Source organism: Cucurbita maxima, unplaced genomic scaffold, assembly GCF_002738345.1.
Source record: "Cucurbita maxima cultivar Rimu unplaced genomic scaffold, Cmax_1.0 Cma_Scf00002, whole genome shotgun sequence".
Taxonomy (NCBI): domain Eukaryota; kingdom Viridiplantae; phylum Streptophyta; class Magnoliopsida; order Cucurbitales; family Cucurbitaceae; genus Cucurbita; species Cucurbita maxima.
Genome location: NW_019272018.1, coordinates 3,457,614 through 3,472,813, shown reverse-complemented (window position 1 = coordinate 3,472,813; position 15,200 = coordinate 3,457,614). Strand labels below are relative to the sequence as shown.

General features: G+C 36.3%; 3 protein-coding genes across 3 annotated transcripts; 2 read left to right on the top strand and 1 right to left on the bottom strand.

Annotated features, from left to right (window-relative positions):
• The first annotated feature begins 578 nt into the window (after window positions 1-578).
• Window positions 579-3,128, top strand: LOC111496914 (LRR receptor-like serine/threonine-protein kinase FLS2). The gene has a single exon (XM_023147485.1). It carries the CDS (start codon window positions 591-593, stop codon window positions 3,126-3,128), a length of 2,538 nt encoding a protein of 845 aa, XP_023003253.1. The 5' UTR covers window positions 579-590.
• Window positions 3,129-3,273: 145 nt separating this feature from the next.
• LOC111467718 lies at window positions 3,274-5,433 on the bottom strand. The gene is made up of 2 exons (XM_023112734.1): window positions 4,298-5,433; window positions 3,274-3,658 (listed from the first exon to the last, which is right to left on the bottom strand). Exons 1-2 carry the CDS (start codon window positions 4,630-4,632, stop codon window positions 3,595-3,597), a joined length of 399 nt encoding a protein of 132 aa, XP_022968502.1. The 5' UTR covers window positions 4,633-5,433; the 3' UTR covers window positions 3,274-3,594.
• Window positions 5,434-8,219: 2,786 nt separating this feature from the next.
• On the top strand, window positions 8,220-12,777 carry LOC111466987. Its single transcript, XM_023111722.1, has 7 exons — window positions 8,220-8,766; window positions 9,631-9,717; window positions 9,815-10,072; window positions 10,868-11,032; window positions 11,108-11,161; window positions 11,254-11,400; window positions 12,058-12,777. The coding sequence occupies exons 1-7, from the start codon at window positions 8,590-8,592 to the stop codon at window positions 12,433-12,435; spliced, it is 1,266 nt and encodes a 421-aa protein (XP_022967490.1). The 5' UTR covers window positions 8,220-8,589; the 3' UTR covers window positions 12,436-12,777.
• The last annotated feature ends 2,423 nt before the right edge of the window (window positions 12,778-15,200 follow it).

Below are 15,200 nucleotides of genomic sequence, written 5' to 3'. Positions count from 1 at the left end.
TAACAATGCCTATCACAACATCATAAATTTCCACAAATTAGTGGTTCTTTGATAAATAAATAAAAAATATTGTAATTTTTTATAATTATTTTTATTTTGTTAATTAGACTTTGATATTTTAATCAACAAAAAAAAAAAAATATTTTTAATCACCCTTTCTTTTACCTAGAAATTATTCCGTCTTTTAAAATAAGGAAATGAAGGATGTGATAATATTAATTAAGCCACCAAATTTGACTAAGTTGTTTTTGTTGTTAATTACTTATTTAATTAAATCCATAATATCAACAAATTCAAATTCGAGTCAAGTTGAATTTAGCTAAACCGCGTACCTTTGACTAGGAGATCAGGTTCGTATCTACGGTCACGAGGTCACGAGGCTCATGATGGGCCAAATGCACCCATTTTAGAGGGTCCATCCACTAACATCAGCTGAAAATACTCTCCTTTTTCCACCCAACATTGTCTTTTGGCAACATTTTCCCCCAAACACTGGTCGTTGACTTTTGACCATTGACTTCGATACCACTCATCAACTTTAGTTCCCTCCCCTCTGTATATATATAGTTATGAACATATCAGAATTTCAAATGTTCCACAGGATTTCATCTTCTCTTCCCTCTCACTTGAACCTTGCTTCTGCTGCATCCATGCCAGATCTCCGTCTCCTACCTGTTCGTACCGGACTCATAATCAATATCTTCTTCTTCTTCTTCTTCTTCGTCACTCAGATTTTATCGTGTCCCGATCAACAAAAGCAAGCTCTCCTCCTCTTCAAAGCCTCCCTTCTCTCTACTACAAATTCTCCCAACACCTCCATCTCTCTCTTCTCTTCTTTGGATTCATGGAACTCGACTTCGGATTGTTGCCAATGGGACAGAGTTGTGTGCTCTTCTCCGGATTCTCGCCCAAGGACGGTTCGAGGTCTCAATCTTTACTCTCTTGCTTTGAGGATTACTGATGATCCATTGCCACTTGATGCTAAAGCATTGGTGCCACTTTTCACCATTAGAAGCTTGATGTTACTTGATCTTTCTTCCAACTTCTTTGAAGGGCAAATCTCAGGAGCTGGGTTTAGTAATCTAAGTAAGATGGTTTCTCTTAATCTGATGCAGAATAAATTCAGTGGCTCGATTCCTCCACAGTTCTATTGTTTACGATACCTTCAATTGCTCGACATGAGCAGCAATTTGCTCGGTGGAGCTCTGACTGCAGATGTGAAGCTTCTTGGAAACTTGAGAGTTCTGAAGTTGGATAGCAATTCTTTAACAGGGAAACTTCCCGACGAGATTGGCGACCTGAAAATGCTGCAGAAATTGTCGATTCGTAGCAACAAATTTGTCGGCCAAATCCCGGCTTCAATAGTCAATCTGAAATCTTTGGAGGTACTAGACATGAGGGACAATCAGTTCACAATGGGGATACCTTCAGATATTTGGACTCTGTCCAACTTGACTTATTTGGCTTTAAGCAATAACAAACTGAATGGAACTATTCCAACATCAATACAGAAAATGGAAAACTTGAAAACGCTGGAACTGCAAAACAACTTACTTGGCCAGTATATTCCGAGGTTGTTGTTCGATATGAAAGGGCTTGTAGATTTGTTGATTGGAGGCAATTTGATGACTTGGAATAGCAGCATTACAAGCTTAAAACCGAAGTGCATGCTTTCTCGACTGTCGTTGAAGTCGTGTGGGCTTGTAGGAGAGGTCCCTGAATGGATTTCTTTGCAGAAGGGTCTGAATTTCCTGGACTTGAGTGAAAACAAACTAGAAGGAAGTTTTCCTTTATGGCTTGCTGAAATGAATGTTGGTTCCATAATTCTCTCAGACAACAAGCTTTCGGGTTCTCTTCCTCCTCGTCTCTTCGAGTCACTGAGTCTGTCTGTTCTCGCGCTGTCTAGGAACAACTTTTCTGGAGAACTGCCTGAAAACATGGGTGATGCCAATTCTATTATGCTGCTAATGTTGTCTGGAAACAATTTTTCGGGTCGTATTCCAAAATCGATCACGAAGATTCATCGCCTACTGCTGTTGGACTTGTCAGCAAACAGACTATCAGGGGATACATTCCCAGTGTTTGATCCAGGTGCATTTCTTTCATACATAGATTACTCTTCAAATGAATTCTCAGGCGAAATTCCCACAACATTCCCTCAGCAAACTAGGATTCTTTCATTAAGCAATAACAGATTTTCTGGAAGCTTCCCCAAGAATTTAACGAACTTTACATTCCTCAAACACCTTGATCTTCATAACAACAATATCTCTGGTGAATTGCCCGACTTTCTTTACGAAAATCCCACGCTTCAAGTTCTGAGTTTGAGAAATAACTCCCTCGCGGGTTTGATCCCAAAAGGAATCTCCAAGCTTAGTAGCCTACACATCCTTGATCTCTCAAGTAACAATTTGGTTGGAGAAATTCCAACTGAGGTAGGGGAACTAAAGGGAATGGTAGAGACACCGAGAACGGCCTCGTCTCTCTCTGAAAACTTCTTCAACATCTTTATTGAGTTCAATGACTTGATAGTGAATTGGAAGAAGTCAACTTTAGGTCTTGCAACTCGTCCCAGTCTTGACATCTACTCACTATTAGACTTGTCAGGGAACCATTTTAGTGGAGAGATTCCAGCATCAATTGGTAATCTGAAGGGCATAAAGCTTCTCAACCTGGCATACAACAACCTATCTGGCCATATACCATCAAGTTTTGGGAACTTGGAAAATGTGGAGACCTTGGACTTGTCTCACAACAAGCTCTCGGGTTCGATCCCAGAATCACTAATCAAGCTGCAACAGTTGACGGTTCTTGACGTGAGTAACAACGAGCTTAGCGGCAAGATTCCAGTTGGGGGTCAGATGGACACCATGAACACTCCAAGCTATTATGCCAACAACAGTGGGCTATGTGGAATTCAAATCCAACAGCCATGTCCAGAAGACGAGCAACCGACAAAACAAGCTGAGGAGGAAGAAAAGCAAGAAGTGTTTTCCTGGATAGGTGCAGGAATTGGGTTCCCAGCTGGCTTTGTGTTTGCAGTGCTAATCGTTTACATCTCTGGGTACTTTAGTCCACGAACACCACGTAGACGCATCTTTCGAAGGTCTACAAGGCGAAGGCAATGAGTTTCAATGATCCCATATGTAGGAATCTGCTCTGGTTCAAATAGTCTGCACTTTAGAAACATTAAAATGCAGCAAAACAATATAACAAAATTTCATATCTCAGGCAGCATGCATCAATAATTTAGACAATCATGGAAGCTTAGAGTATAAGTAGTGGCCTCATGAGATAACATTCAGTATATAATTTACAAAGCAGAGAATTCTTTTGCCAATCAAGTGAAAAGTGAAATTTGTTCATGTTGAAGAATTAACAACATTTTCATAAAACAAATAAATTAGGTACATTATTGGTAAATAAAGCTCCATTTTGCCTTTCATTCTCACAACATATTCTAATCTGAGAAATGAAAACAAAGAAGCATCAAAGACCTTTCAGGACGAATATGATTGTAACCGACATTAAGCGGGCTTCGTTAGCTACTTCCTCTTCTTTTTTAAATTTGAAAATCTAAGCTACTGAGAAATTTCATAAAATAGTACAGATGCAGCTTCCGTTATCCTCGTCTTCATAATCCGAATCTTCATCTTCACTGTTGCATAAGAAAAATATGTACACGCACACGCGTACACGATCAGTAGTCAGTATGTATAGTTCATTCACAAGAAAACAGCAGCCATCATGAAGAAAACTCAAATTTGGGCATTCCAATCCCATCTGTAAGTTTATGAACTCTTCAAAGATTTTGGAATAGGGACATGAAGCATCATCTCAAATATCTTTAAACTGGTATGAACATCTAAAGCATCAAATGTAATTGCAGTTCCATCCTTCTAAGTACATATTATTTCATCATACCTCCAATATTCGATCAAGTTTCAGTATGTTGTGTTAATATGAACAGATTATATTGTATAACTTGATATTTAAGTAACTTGGTAATTCCATACTAATACAAGATCTAATCAAATAATAAATCAATGAAAGAAACAGCATTTCAATTATTTTGATGACATTAAATCTTCTCAAACTCAATTCATGAGATGTAAAGATTCTAAAATCAAATAATTAAATAGAAGGAAGACCCTGAATTTCAATTATTTGGATGATATTCGATCTCCTCGATCATGATTTACGAGATGCTAAAAACAGAGATCACACCTTCTCCACTCCTTCCAGGCTCTTCAAGTCTCAAATGAGAAGAGAGAGATTAAATGGTAAGAGATATTACCTAGCTTCAAATTCCCTGATCTCAGCAAGTTCTTTGCCTGAAAAATCCATCCATTGTACAGTTTTTACATGCTTCTCCTTTGATACACCTGACCGCGAATTCAGCTTCCTCAAACTGCTCTTGTTTCCAAACTCACTCTCCGGCACTTTGTCGCGCTTAGGTTCAAGGGTCTCAACACTGGAACCAGAAGTTCCGATGACTGGCACATCTCGTGAAGGCAAATGTGGTGAGTTTTGCAAATCTAATGATACTGATCCAGTGGAATGTATATGAGGGGAAGGTTGGCAAAGGCAAAGGGATGAAGGACAGTGAATCTTACACATCCAAAACCTCATTAATATCAATTTAAACAACAAAAATCGACTACTTAACTACTTAATCACTTGTAAACTTAGCCCATTATTTCACCAACAACCAGCAGAAACATGAATCTGAATGAAATCACCAGCCACACTAATAATAATCCATAGCTCTAAAACTGGAAATGAAGAAATCCGAGTCCAAAACGTGAACAAATGTTACAGAATCAAACTCCCCTGCCGCAAGGGAGGAATCACAGACGAGAGATGGCTTCAAAGAAAATCATGCGAAATAAGGATCAACGAAAGATCAATCGGAGAAGGCAAGTAAACAGAAGATAGAACAGAAAATTCCTTGGATGAGAGGGGAAAACGAAATGGGAATCGTCCCACGCAACCTTTAAAGTTGGGCGGAAGGCTGTTGTTCCATAATTGATCTTGTTTTGATTCCCATGAAAGATACCTTTATGATTATGGAATAGTAATGCAGAGAAAATCAAAAACGTGCGGCCATACCCTATTTCTCTTGATCGGAATTTCATCCACCATTGCCCGAATTGAAGAACAGGGCGAGGAGCGAGGAAAGAAAGTGAAAGTGACTGGATGGGGAACTGAGATTCTGAAGTAGCAGAAAAATGGGAAGCGGATTTGGATTGGAATTGTAGCAACTGAGATCGAACGCACAATTTGGAATTCACAGTCGTTATCATCAACTCTCCAAATTATTCTTCAATTTATCTAACTTTATTCTGAATTGGATATTATTCTTTGTCTTCAACTTTCGTGATATATGGCATCGTTTTAATTAAAAAGTTAAATAAATAAAAATATTTTAAAAATACATTTTAACTTCTAAATTTTTACCAATATCCTTAAATTCTTTTAAAAACTTAAAAAATTCTTTTAAAATTTTAAAATATATATATATATATATTTATAAACAAACATTAATATTCTTAAATTTTTAAGCAATAAAAATATTATTTTTTTTTATTATTATTAGTAGGTTGACAAAAAAAATTAAAAATAAATTATTTATTTGGGTGACCAGATATATACTCCACATGGGTTTTTATTATTTTTTTTATGGTTGAAAAAACAATATCGTTTTTAGATTTATTAACGATTTGTTTGGTTCGATCGTGTAAGTGATTATTAAGAATTGATAACATAAACTATTTCATTAAAGTCGATACCTCTCTCGATGGAGCGGACCATAATTAGATTAGTTAATAATCATTGAGGTGTAAAGGGATCCATAATACATTATTATCCATACAAACAAAACAACCCATCAATTAAAAACAGCTGAAATTACAAAATTGCCCCTATAGTTTGAAGTTTCTCTTTTTGTTCTATTCTCATTTAAGCTTTTAATTAAACTACACAAGAAATTAAAAATAAAAAAAATGTTTTTTTTTTTAATAATTTTGGCTAATATATATATTTGTTTTGTATATTTTTCATTTCTTGTTATTTTATTTCAACTGGGCCAGCCCATTTATTTTAGTTGGGCCAGCCCATTTCTTTATTTGGGCTGATTTCTGCAACCCATACAAGCCCATCTACCAGCCAATTTTTGTTCGGCCCATTTATTTAATTAATGTCTCTTCCACCCAATTTCCATGGAACTCCATAATTTACAATAAATATTTTATTATTTTCCCAAAAATTAATAATTGAAATATCACTTACTTATGAGTAAATACATCGTCGTCTTCTCTTGTCTGATTAAAAAATATAATTACAATTTATAAAGACTAATATTTTATCAATAAAATTATTTTTTCAAATTTTCAGCTACTTTGCTGTGACGCACTTAGCGTGACCTGCGGGTGACCCGCCAAGAAGCGAGGGTAATAGAAATTGTAACGGCTACATGCTTTTCCATGTTCGATGACTTTGTTGTTCTCTTTTTTTCTTCGGGAAATGGGAATTTTCGTCCTCCATTTAGGAAATTACGAATTTACCCCTATTGTTTCCCACCAGCCTTGTTTTGTCCGTTACCGTTGGGGTAATGTTTCTTAATTAATATCGTTATTTTCTTTAAAGTTAATTTTTTATAAATGCGTTTTTGGAATATTCTATTTATTCTTCCACTAAATTGGTAGCTTTCTTTTAAACTAATTACAAATTTATTCAAAAAATTATAATTTTTTTTATCTAATGTGAACACATATTAATTTAAATTTAATTTACTAAACAAATATATATACATATATTTATATTTTATTATCCCACCATTTAAAAAAAAAACTTTTTAAAATATATATTAAAATCGAGTGTCTATTAATAATTAAATATTTAAAAATAAGTAAATAAATATTTTACGAACTAACCAAAAAAAATTATTATAAATTGAATTTATTATTTAATAAGATTATTTGAGTCAAAAATTTACCTTCAGAATAATTAGATTTGATCTGAAAATGTCTCCATTCGTTTTAACTCAGCTCACAAATATTATCAGGCATAAATACGATTTATTGATATATAAGTAAATACGGCGCACTCGGGCTATACATTGAGTGGAAAAAAATTCACATTGATTTTGCTTTCAAATTTTTTTTATTATTTTAAATTAATTAATATTGTTTTATTTTTATTTTAAACCATATTATATACAAAATATTAAATGAAATAAACTATATAATATATAAATTAAGACTTTAATGTAACATTGGGGCCCACTTTATGCATTGAGATTGGAGGACCGTGGGAAATCAGAGGGTGAATGATGAGTTGCACTAAGACATGACATAATTATTTGCCTTTTAAATTTTTTTGGATCGTGGGATTAAATAATTTAATTATATTATGGAAATTTTGAATTATGCTTCCATAAAAAGACCTAATAGGCTAAATAAAAATTATAATATAAAGTTTATCACAAAATTAATATAACGGCGAGTTAAATAAAAATATAACATAAAGTTTACCGACGTGAATGTTTTAAATTATTTTTATTATATAACTTGTGAAATTAATTAATTTTAATAAATGTATGTTAAAGTTAATATTAGCGTTATTTATTAATCATTTTGGTTCAAAAAAAATAAATACTACATTGTGAATCGTGTGACACGGTTACATTATTTACTCATAGTTTGTTCTTTTAGCGTGTTTATTTTCAAAAGGTTACTCAATATAAAATTATTTTGCTTCGATATTATCCTATATCCTATGTGACATGGATACGCTATTTATCTCGTCTCTGGGTGCCTAGGTATCCACCGTAAACCTCTTTTCGTTTGAACCTCGTCCTTAACTTTGAGGCTATGTCATCTTGTGTTGCTAAATGGAAGGATCTTATCAATGTCCATGAATGCTAAATCATAGATCGAACTACCGAATCGGAAAAATGGAGTGCTATCATATAGTTTTGTATCGGCTAAGTTCACGAGTTTGAGATAAGCGAACTCACCCGCTATGTTTAAATAGAATACGAGCTATAAACTAATGACAAGAAGTCAATTCTCAGATAAAAACAAAGAAGAAAAAGGAAAAAAAGGGTAATTTTTTCCTCTTTTTCTCTTTTTATTTGACGGAATAAATAATGAAAAAGTGGAACGCAATGGCTAAAATTTAATGGGTGTCAGGAAAAAAGATGTGTAAGCCCTCTCTTGATGATCATGTAACGTAATGAAAAATATCCAAAAATCATTCATCTTCCTCTCCCAAATTTGACCATGCAAATCCATTGGTCCTAAATCATCAGTTCCCCATTACGAAATTTGAAAAGAAAATGATTTGTACAGCGCAATCCGAATCGGAGGGAAAATGACAAGAAAGTGGGGCAGTTTTGTGAGAGAGAAATTCATTGCTTTTTAGAGAGTTGTGCGCGTGTGGGTTTTACACCTTTCTTCTTTCCTGGTGGCCGTCCGCCATTGTTGTTCTTGAGTGAGCTTCTTATTGTTCTTCTGGGTTTGTTTTTAGTGGCGGTGTGGTAGAGGAAACTGCTGTGGATTTGTGAGTTTAAGAGGGTTTTTGGAGATGGGTTCTGCTAGGTTTAGCAGATGCAGGACCATGGAAGCTCTGGTCGCCATTTTTTGTGTTTTGGGGCTGGTTTCTGTGTGCTGTGCGGCGAGGATGGAATCTGCTTCCCGCCAGAAGCTTGAGGTTCGAAAACACCTCAGGCGCTTGAACAAGCCGGCTGTTAAAACCATCGAGGTTTGTAATCTGTATTCATTTTGGGTTTGGTTTTAGTGGATCTTGCTCTGTTTTGTTTCTAAAATGCTAGAAAATGGGGTGGAAATGGTTGGATTCCTTTGTTTTCTTGGGAACCAAACAAGGATGAACATGTTCCACTTTCTCCCCTTTTCTACTCTAATGGGGTATCTGTTTTTTCCGGGAAAATGTTTGGATTCCTCTGTTTTCTCAGGAACCAAACAAGGATGAACATATTCCACTTTCTTCCCTTTTCTACTCAAATGGGGTTTGCTTGTAACTGCGGCCTGTTTGGTTTCCGGGAAAATGTTTGGATTCCTCTGTTTTCTCAGGAACCAATCAAGGACGAACATATTCCACTTTCTTCCCTTTTCTACTCAAATGGGGTTTGCTTGTAACTGCGGCCTGTTTGGTTTCCGGGAAAATGTTTGGATTCCTTTGTTTTCTTGGGAACCAAACAAGGATGAACATATTCCACTTTCTTCCCGTTTCTACTCAAATGGGGTTTGCTTGTAGTGGCGGTCTGTTTGGATTCCTCTGTTTTCTCGGGAACCAAACAAGGATGAACATAGTCCACTTCCTTCCCTTTTCTACTCAAATGGGGTTTCTGTTTGGTTTCCGGGAAAATGTTTGGATTCCTTTGTTTTCTCGGGAGCCAAACAAGGATGAACATGTTCCACTTTCTTCCCTTTTCTACTCGAATGGGGTTTCTGTTTTTTCCGGGAAAATGTTTGGATTCCTCTGTTTTCTAAGGAACCAAACAAGGAAGAACATATTCCACTTTCTCTTAAAATCTCTGTCTTAACTTTCTTAGGAGCCAAACACCATACAATGTTGTTCTTATGTTTGTTCTATTGGTTGAACCAGAGCCCAGATGGGGACCTAATTGACTGTGTTCATATGTCTCATCAACCTGCATTTGACCATCCTTTCCTTAAAGACCACAAAATCCAGGTTTGTTCTTGTTTCATCAGTTCATTACCATATTTTTCTCTCATTTTCTCTTCGATCCATAAGTTTTTGTTCATCTTGGTTCTATGTGTTCTATCAGACGAGGCCAACTTTTCATCCAGAATGGCTAGATGAGAGCAAAGTAGCTGAGAAAGCCAGTGAAAAACCGAATCCAATTAAGCAACTATGGCATGTTAATGGAAAGTGCCCTGAAGGTACCATCCCCATTAGAAGAACCAAACATGAGGATGTTTTGAGAGCAAGTTCAGTGAAGAGATATGGAAGAAAAAAGCACAGATCAGCCCCAATACCCCCTAGATCTGCTGAGCCTGATCTCATCAACCAAAGTGGCCATCAGGTAATCATCCATTTCTCCGCTTTTTGTAACCGCCCAAGCCCACCGCTAGATGATATTGTCTTCTTTTGGCTTCTCCGCTTTCTGTTAGGGAGAGATTTTCACACCCTAAAGAATGTTTCGTTCTCCTCACCAACCGAGGTGAGATCTCAGAATCCAACCCCTTTTTAGGCCCAGCGTCCTTTCTGTCACTCATTCCCTTCTCCAACCCTCCAATCCACCCCCTTTAGGGTTCAATGTCCTTGCTGGCACACTGCCTCGTGTCCACCCACTTTGAGCTCAGCCTCCTCGCTGACACATTGCTTGGTGTTTGGCTCTAATATCATTTGTAACAGCCCAAGTCCATCGTTAGCAGATTTTGTCCTCCTGGGGCTTTCCCTTCCGAACTTCCCCTCAAGGTTTTTAAAATGCGTCCGCTAGTGAGAGGTTTTCACACCCTGTTTCGTTCTCCTCTTCAACCGATGTAGGATCTCACAATCCACCCCCTTTCGAGGTCCAATGTCTTCGTAGACACTCGATTCCTTCTCCAATCCACCCCCTTTAGGACTCAGCCTCCTCACTGACACATCATCCGTTGTCTTGCTTTGATACCATTTATAACCGTCCAAGCCCACCGCTAGCAGATAGTTCTCTTTGGACTTTTTCTTATAGGCTTTCCCTCAAAGTTTTTAAAACGCGTCCACTAGGGAGAGGTTTTCACACCCTAAAGAATGTTTCTCCTCAACCGATGTGGGATCTCACACTTTTTCTCTTAAAGTAATCCAATTCAGCTCTGATTTTCTTTTTTGGCTTGTTTAGCATGCCATAGCTTATGTAGAAGGAGACAAGTATTATGGAGCTAAAGCCACTATGAACGTGTGGGAGCCCAGCATTCAACAGCCAAATGAGTTTAGCTTATCACAGATTTGGATATTGGGAGGCTCTTTTGGTGAAGATCTTAATAGCATTGAAGCTGGTTGGCAGGTTTCATCCTTTTCATTATCTTCATGAACTTTATAAACCAGAAAGTGTCATAACTTCTTGTTCTTCCACAAACAGGTCAGTCCCAATCTCTACGGTGATAACAACACGAGACTCTTCACATACTGGACGGTGAGCCTGACCACACACTCGATCGTTACTGTTTCTTTTGCTCAAGTTAGAGGCGTTTTCGTAATAATCTTTCTTCCCAATGTTTGCTTCAGAGTGATGCATATCAAGCTACAGGCTGTTACAACCTCCTCTGCTCGGGCTTTATTCAAATCAACAGCGATATCGCGATGGGAGCAAGCATTTCTCCAGTCTCGGCGTTCCGAAATTCGCAATACGATATCAGTATACTTGTCTGGAAGGTAACAGCCAGAAACAGGCCTTTATAGTTTTTGAATTAGCATGAGAGTTTCTGAAACAAGGAGAAAAATCCAATATCCATGAAAATGATAGTACCGATGATAGATAAGCATGTGGGGGCATCAGTTTATGGTTGTTGTCCCAACCCAGCTGATATCTATACACATTTCAAATTCTTTGGCCACATCAATAGTTACCTTGCAACAATAAAATGAGACACTAATGGGGCGAAAAACAAGTGGCATTGCTTTGTTCTTATGCTGCTAAGAATCTTTTGGCCTTAACCATGACAGATTGGCCTAAGGGAAAAAAGGGACGATTAACCATAAACACGAATACTTTTAGGAATTAGAGGGACCGTCGAACTGTCGTCTCCTTCTATAGATTAGTCAGAGTGTATGCAAGTTGTTTTAAACACTTTCTTTCGTTGTAATCAAAACTCAACCAAACACATCGTTTATTAGTCGGGGTGTATCTCCCCTACAACGTCTCTTGACAAGACGCCACAACCGAGTACAACCGAGTCTCAGGTCCTTTCGTAGTGTATCTCCCCTACCACGTCTCATGACGAAATGCCACAACCGAGTACAACTGACTCTCAGGTCCTTCAATTGTGAGCTTTGCAGATCTGAAATGGTTTATTTGATTGATTTATGTAGGATCCAAAAGAGGGGCATTGGTGGATGCAATTTGGCAATGGCTACGTAATGGGATATTGGCCTTCATTTCTATTCTCATATTTAGCAGACAGTGCCTCCATGATTGAGTGGGGAGGTGAAGTGGTAAACTCCGAGCCAAATGGACAGCACACTTCAACACAAATGGGGAGCGGCCATTTCCCAGATGAAGGATTTGGGAAAGCAAGCTATTTTAGAAACATTCAAGTTGTTGATGCATCAAACAATCTCAAACCACCAAAAGGCATTGGCACATTCACAGAGCAGCCTGATTGCTATGATGTTCAAACAGGAAGCAATGGGGATTGGGGCCACTTCTTTTACTATGGAGGCCCTGGTAGAAACCCCAATTGCCCATGAATGAAGGTGAAATTCCCATTTTACCCTCCAAACTCTTCTTCTCTCTCTCTCTGTAAACTACTACCTCTTAGAGCTAGTGTTAGGGGGGTGCATGTGTCATTTTCTTGCTGATGGAAAGTTTTGGGTCTCTGGGTCATTGTCTTTTATGTACAAAGATTCTGTAGCCATGTAAGTGGTGGGGTAGGGGTAGGGTAAGGGCCCCAAGTTTCTTAAAAGCCCGATAGAAACAGGGCCTTTTGGCTATCAGTTCATGATGTGTGTGTATTTTATTAGTTTGTTTAGTATACTCCTCTCTTTGGAGTTGCTTTATTAATGAAGAATCAATGGATTTTGATTGTTGTAGATTGTGAGGACTATTGTTTCAAAGATAAGGTCTTGACGACTCTCAAGAATGATTGTAAAAAGTTTTTTATAAGAACATGAGTCGAGATAAGACCGTGCAATAGTTTAATTTGATTCGCCACTTTTCATGGTATCTTTAACTGTTTCCACTAATCAACATTATGGTCGATTGAGTCTAGGTCAAGTGGTATACCGGAAAGAATTTGAAACTTTTGTATTATTGAAGAATAAACAAGTCTAGAATGATTACAAAAAGCTTCTTACAATAACATAAATCGAGATAAGGCTTTGCAATAATTTGATTTGATTCTCCACTTTTAGTGGTATCTTAACTCTTTGAATTTCCACCGATCAACATTATGGTCGATTGAGTCTCATTCACTTTTGTTTCGATAACAAGTTAGGTCGGGTTCTTAGTCTCGTTCAATGAGTAGATAGCTTAGAGCTTTCCACGTACAGATTTGAGATGCTAATCTCGTTTGCTCTCCATGCTTCCCATGTCAATGAAGACTTGGAGAAGTATCTTTGTCCCTTTTTATGATATTGTAAAAAAATATGAAAGGGCCCCTTGTAAAGTTGGGAGGAAAATGGTAAGTGATGTGCATGCTTTGTGATAGTGAAGGTCACCTTTTCCATTTCCATAGACATGTCTGTCTGCCATTTGGACCTTATCTTGTCCCACTCCAATCTCAATTTGCCTACCTTTACTACTACTTGCACATGAAAGCATGAAAGCAATAGTTAATGTTTTGTAAAATTACATGAAGGATAAGATTGGATAAAATTTTTTGTCTTTACCGTAGTAATTATTTTTTTAGGGTTTTATCAAACTATAAGGAATAGAACTGAACCTCACGAGCCCAACGTGTCTCTTTTAAATTTGACATTTGAATAAAGGAGAGGTACATGAATGAGTCAATACCACATCTGAATGAGAAAAATCTTGAGAATATGATAGCTAAGAATGACTTAAAAGAATTGAAAGTCACTACCTATGTTAATAAGGTGCACTTTTTATTTTTGTGGCTCGATCATAAGAACTTCACAGTTAAGTGAGCTTTACGTGTTGGGTGATCTTTTAGGAATTTTTCTAAGATACACGTAAATTAGGACAAAACATGTTGGAAGGACTTGTGTTGGCATTCTATCAAGTGTTGGAATTCTGAATCTTAAAATTTTAATGGATAATGGACTAAATAGAAATTAAATATTTTAAATATTCATCATCCAAAATCAAACTAATTAAAAATCTCCAAGGGTAAAAGTGTACTTCACCTTAACATTTAAAAAATAAAGGGACTAAAATTAAATATTTTTGAACAACAATAATAATAATAATAATTTTATTTCATTTTATTTGTTTATCTAGAGGCATTCCACTTTCTACTAACTTCTTGATGTTCTCTTTGAACCTTGGAAAGCTCAAAATGTGAACGTTGAAAAGTAAATAAATATTTTATTTTAATATATATATATATATATATATATTTATTTATTGAAGTTTGGTTTATTGTTTCAAAGAGTATCTATTTATATTTTCAAGATTATCATTATAATATTTTGAAAAATCTTCGACTTTTCAATGAAAAGAAAATATGATATAAATATGATGAAAAAGAAAAAAACTTTTAAAAAATAAATCAAATAATAAAAAGGTTTGGCTTTTTATTTTAATTCAACCCCTCTCTTTCTTGATTATTATTTTTTAGGCCCAAATCTAAATTGGATTTTGAGGTTTGGAACTTTTGTCAGTCAAATCCAAAAAGTTCTGTAAAATACAATAATTTCAATCTAAGTCTAGATCTTATTTTGATTCTCACGTGGCTTTTATTATACCTTTTATATGTTTTTTACCAAACAAAATAAATTAATTCATTATAGATTATATTATTTATGTCACGGAGTTCATATGACCTGATAATTCGACTCACTCAAACTATAAAAGATTTGGTTGAGTTAGATTTTTTTTTGTGAGACTTCACTTCGGTTGGAAAGAGAAACTAAGTATTCTTTTATAAGGATGTGAAAAGTTATCTCTGCCAAACGTGTTTAAAAAACCTTAAAGAGAAGTTCGAAAGGGATCCCACATTGACTAGAGAGGGGCTCGAGTGCTAGTGAGTATGCTGGGCTTCAAAGAGAGTGAATTGTGAGATCCACATTAGTTGGAGAGAAAAACGAAACATTTTTTATAAGAGTGCGGAAATCTCTTCCTTTAAATCCAAGTTAGTTACTACGTCCTCCTCCGATAATTTTTTAATGCCACAAACTTCTATATTGTGGTTTAAAAGTGGATTTAAAATTTTGAAAAATAATAAATAGAAATAGAATTTCTTCCTACATTGTCCTCGCTGTGAAGTGATTACGGGCCTATGGGCCTTGTATTATTATCGACCCATCGCACCTTTATTGGGCCCAAAGCCTTT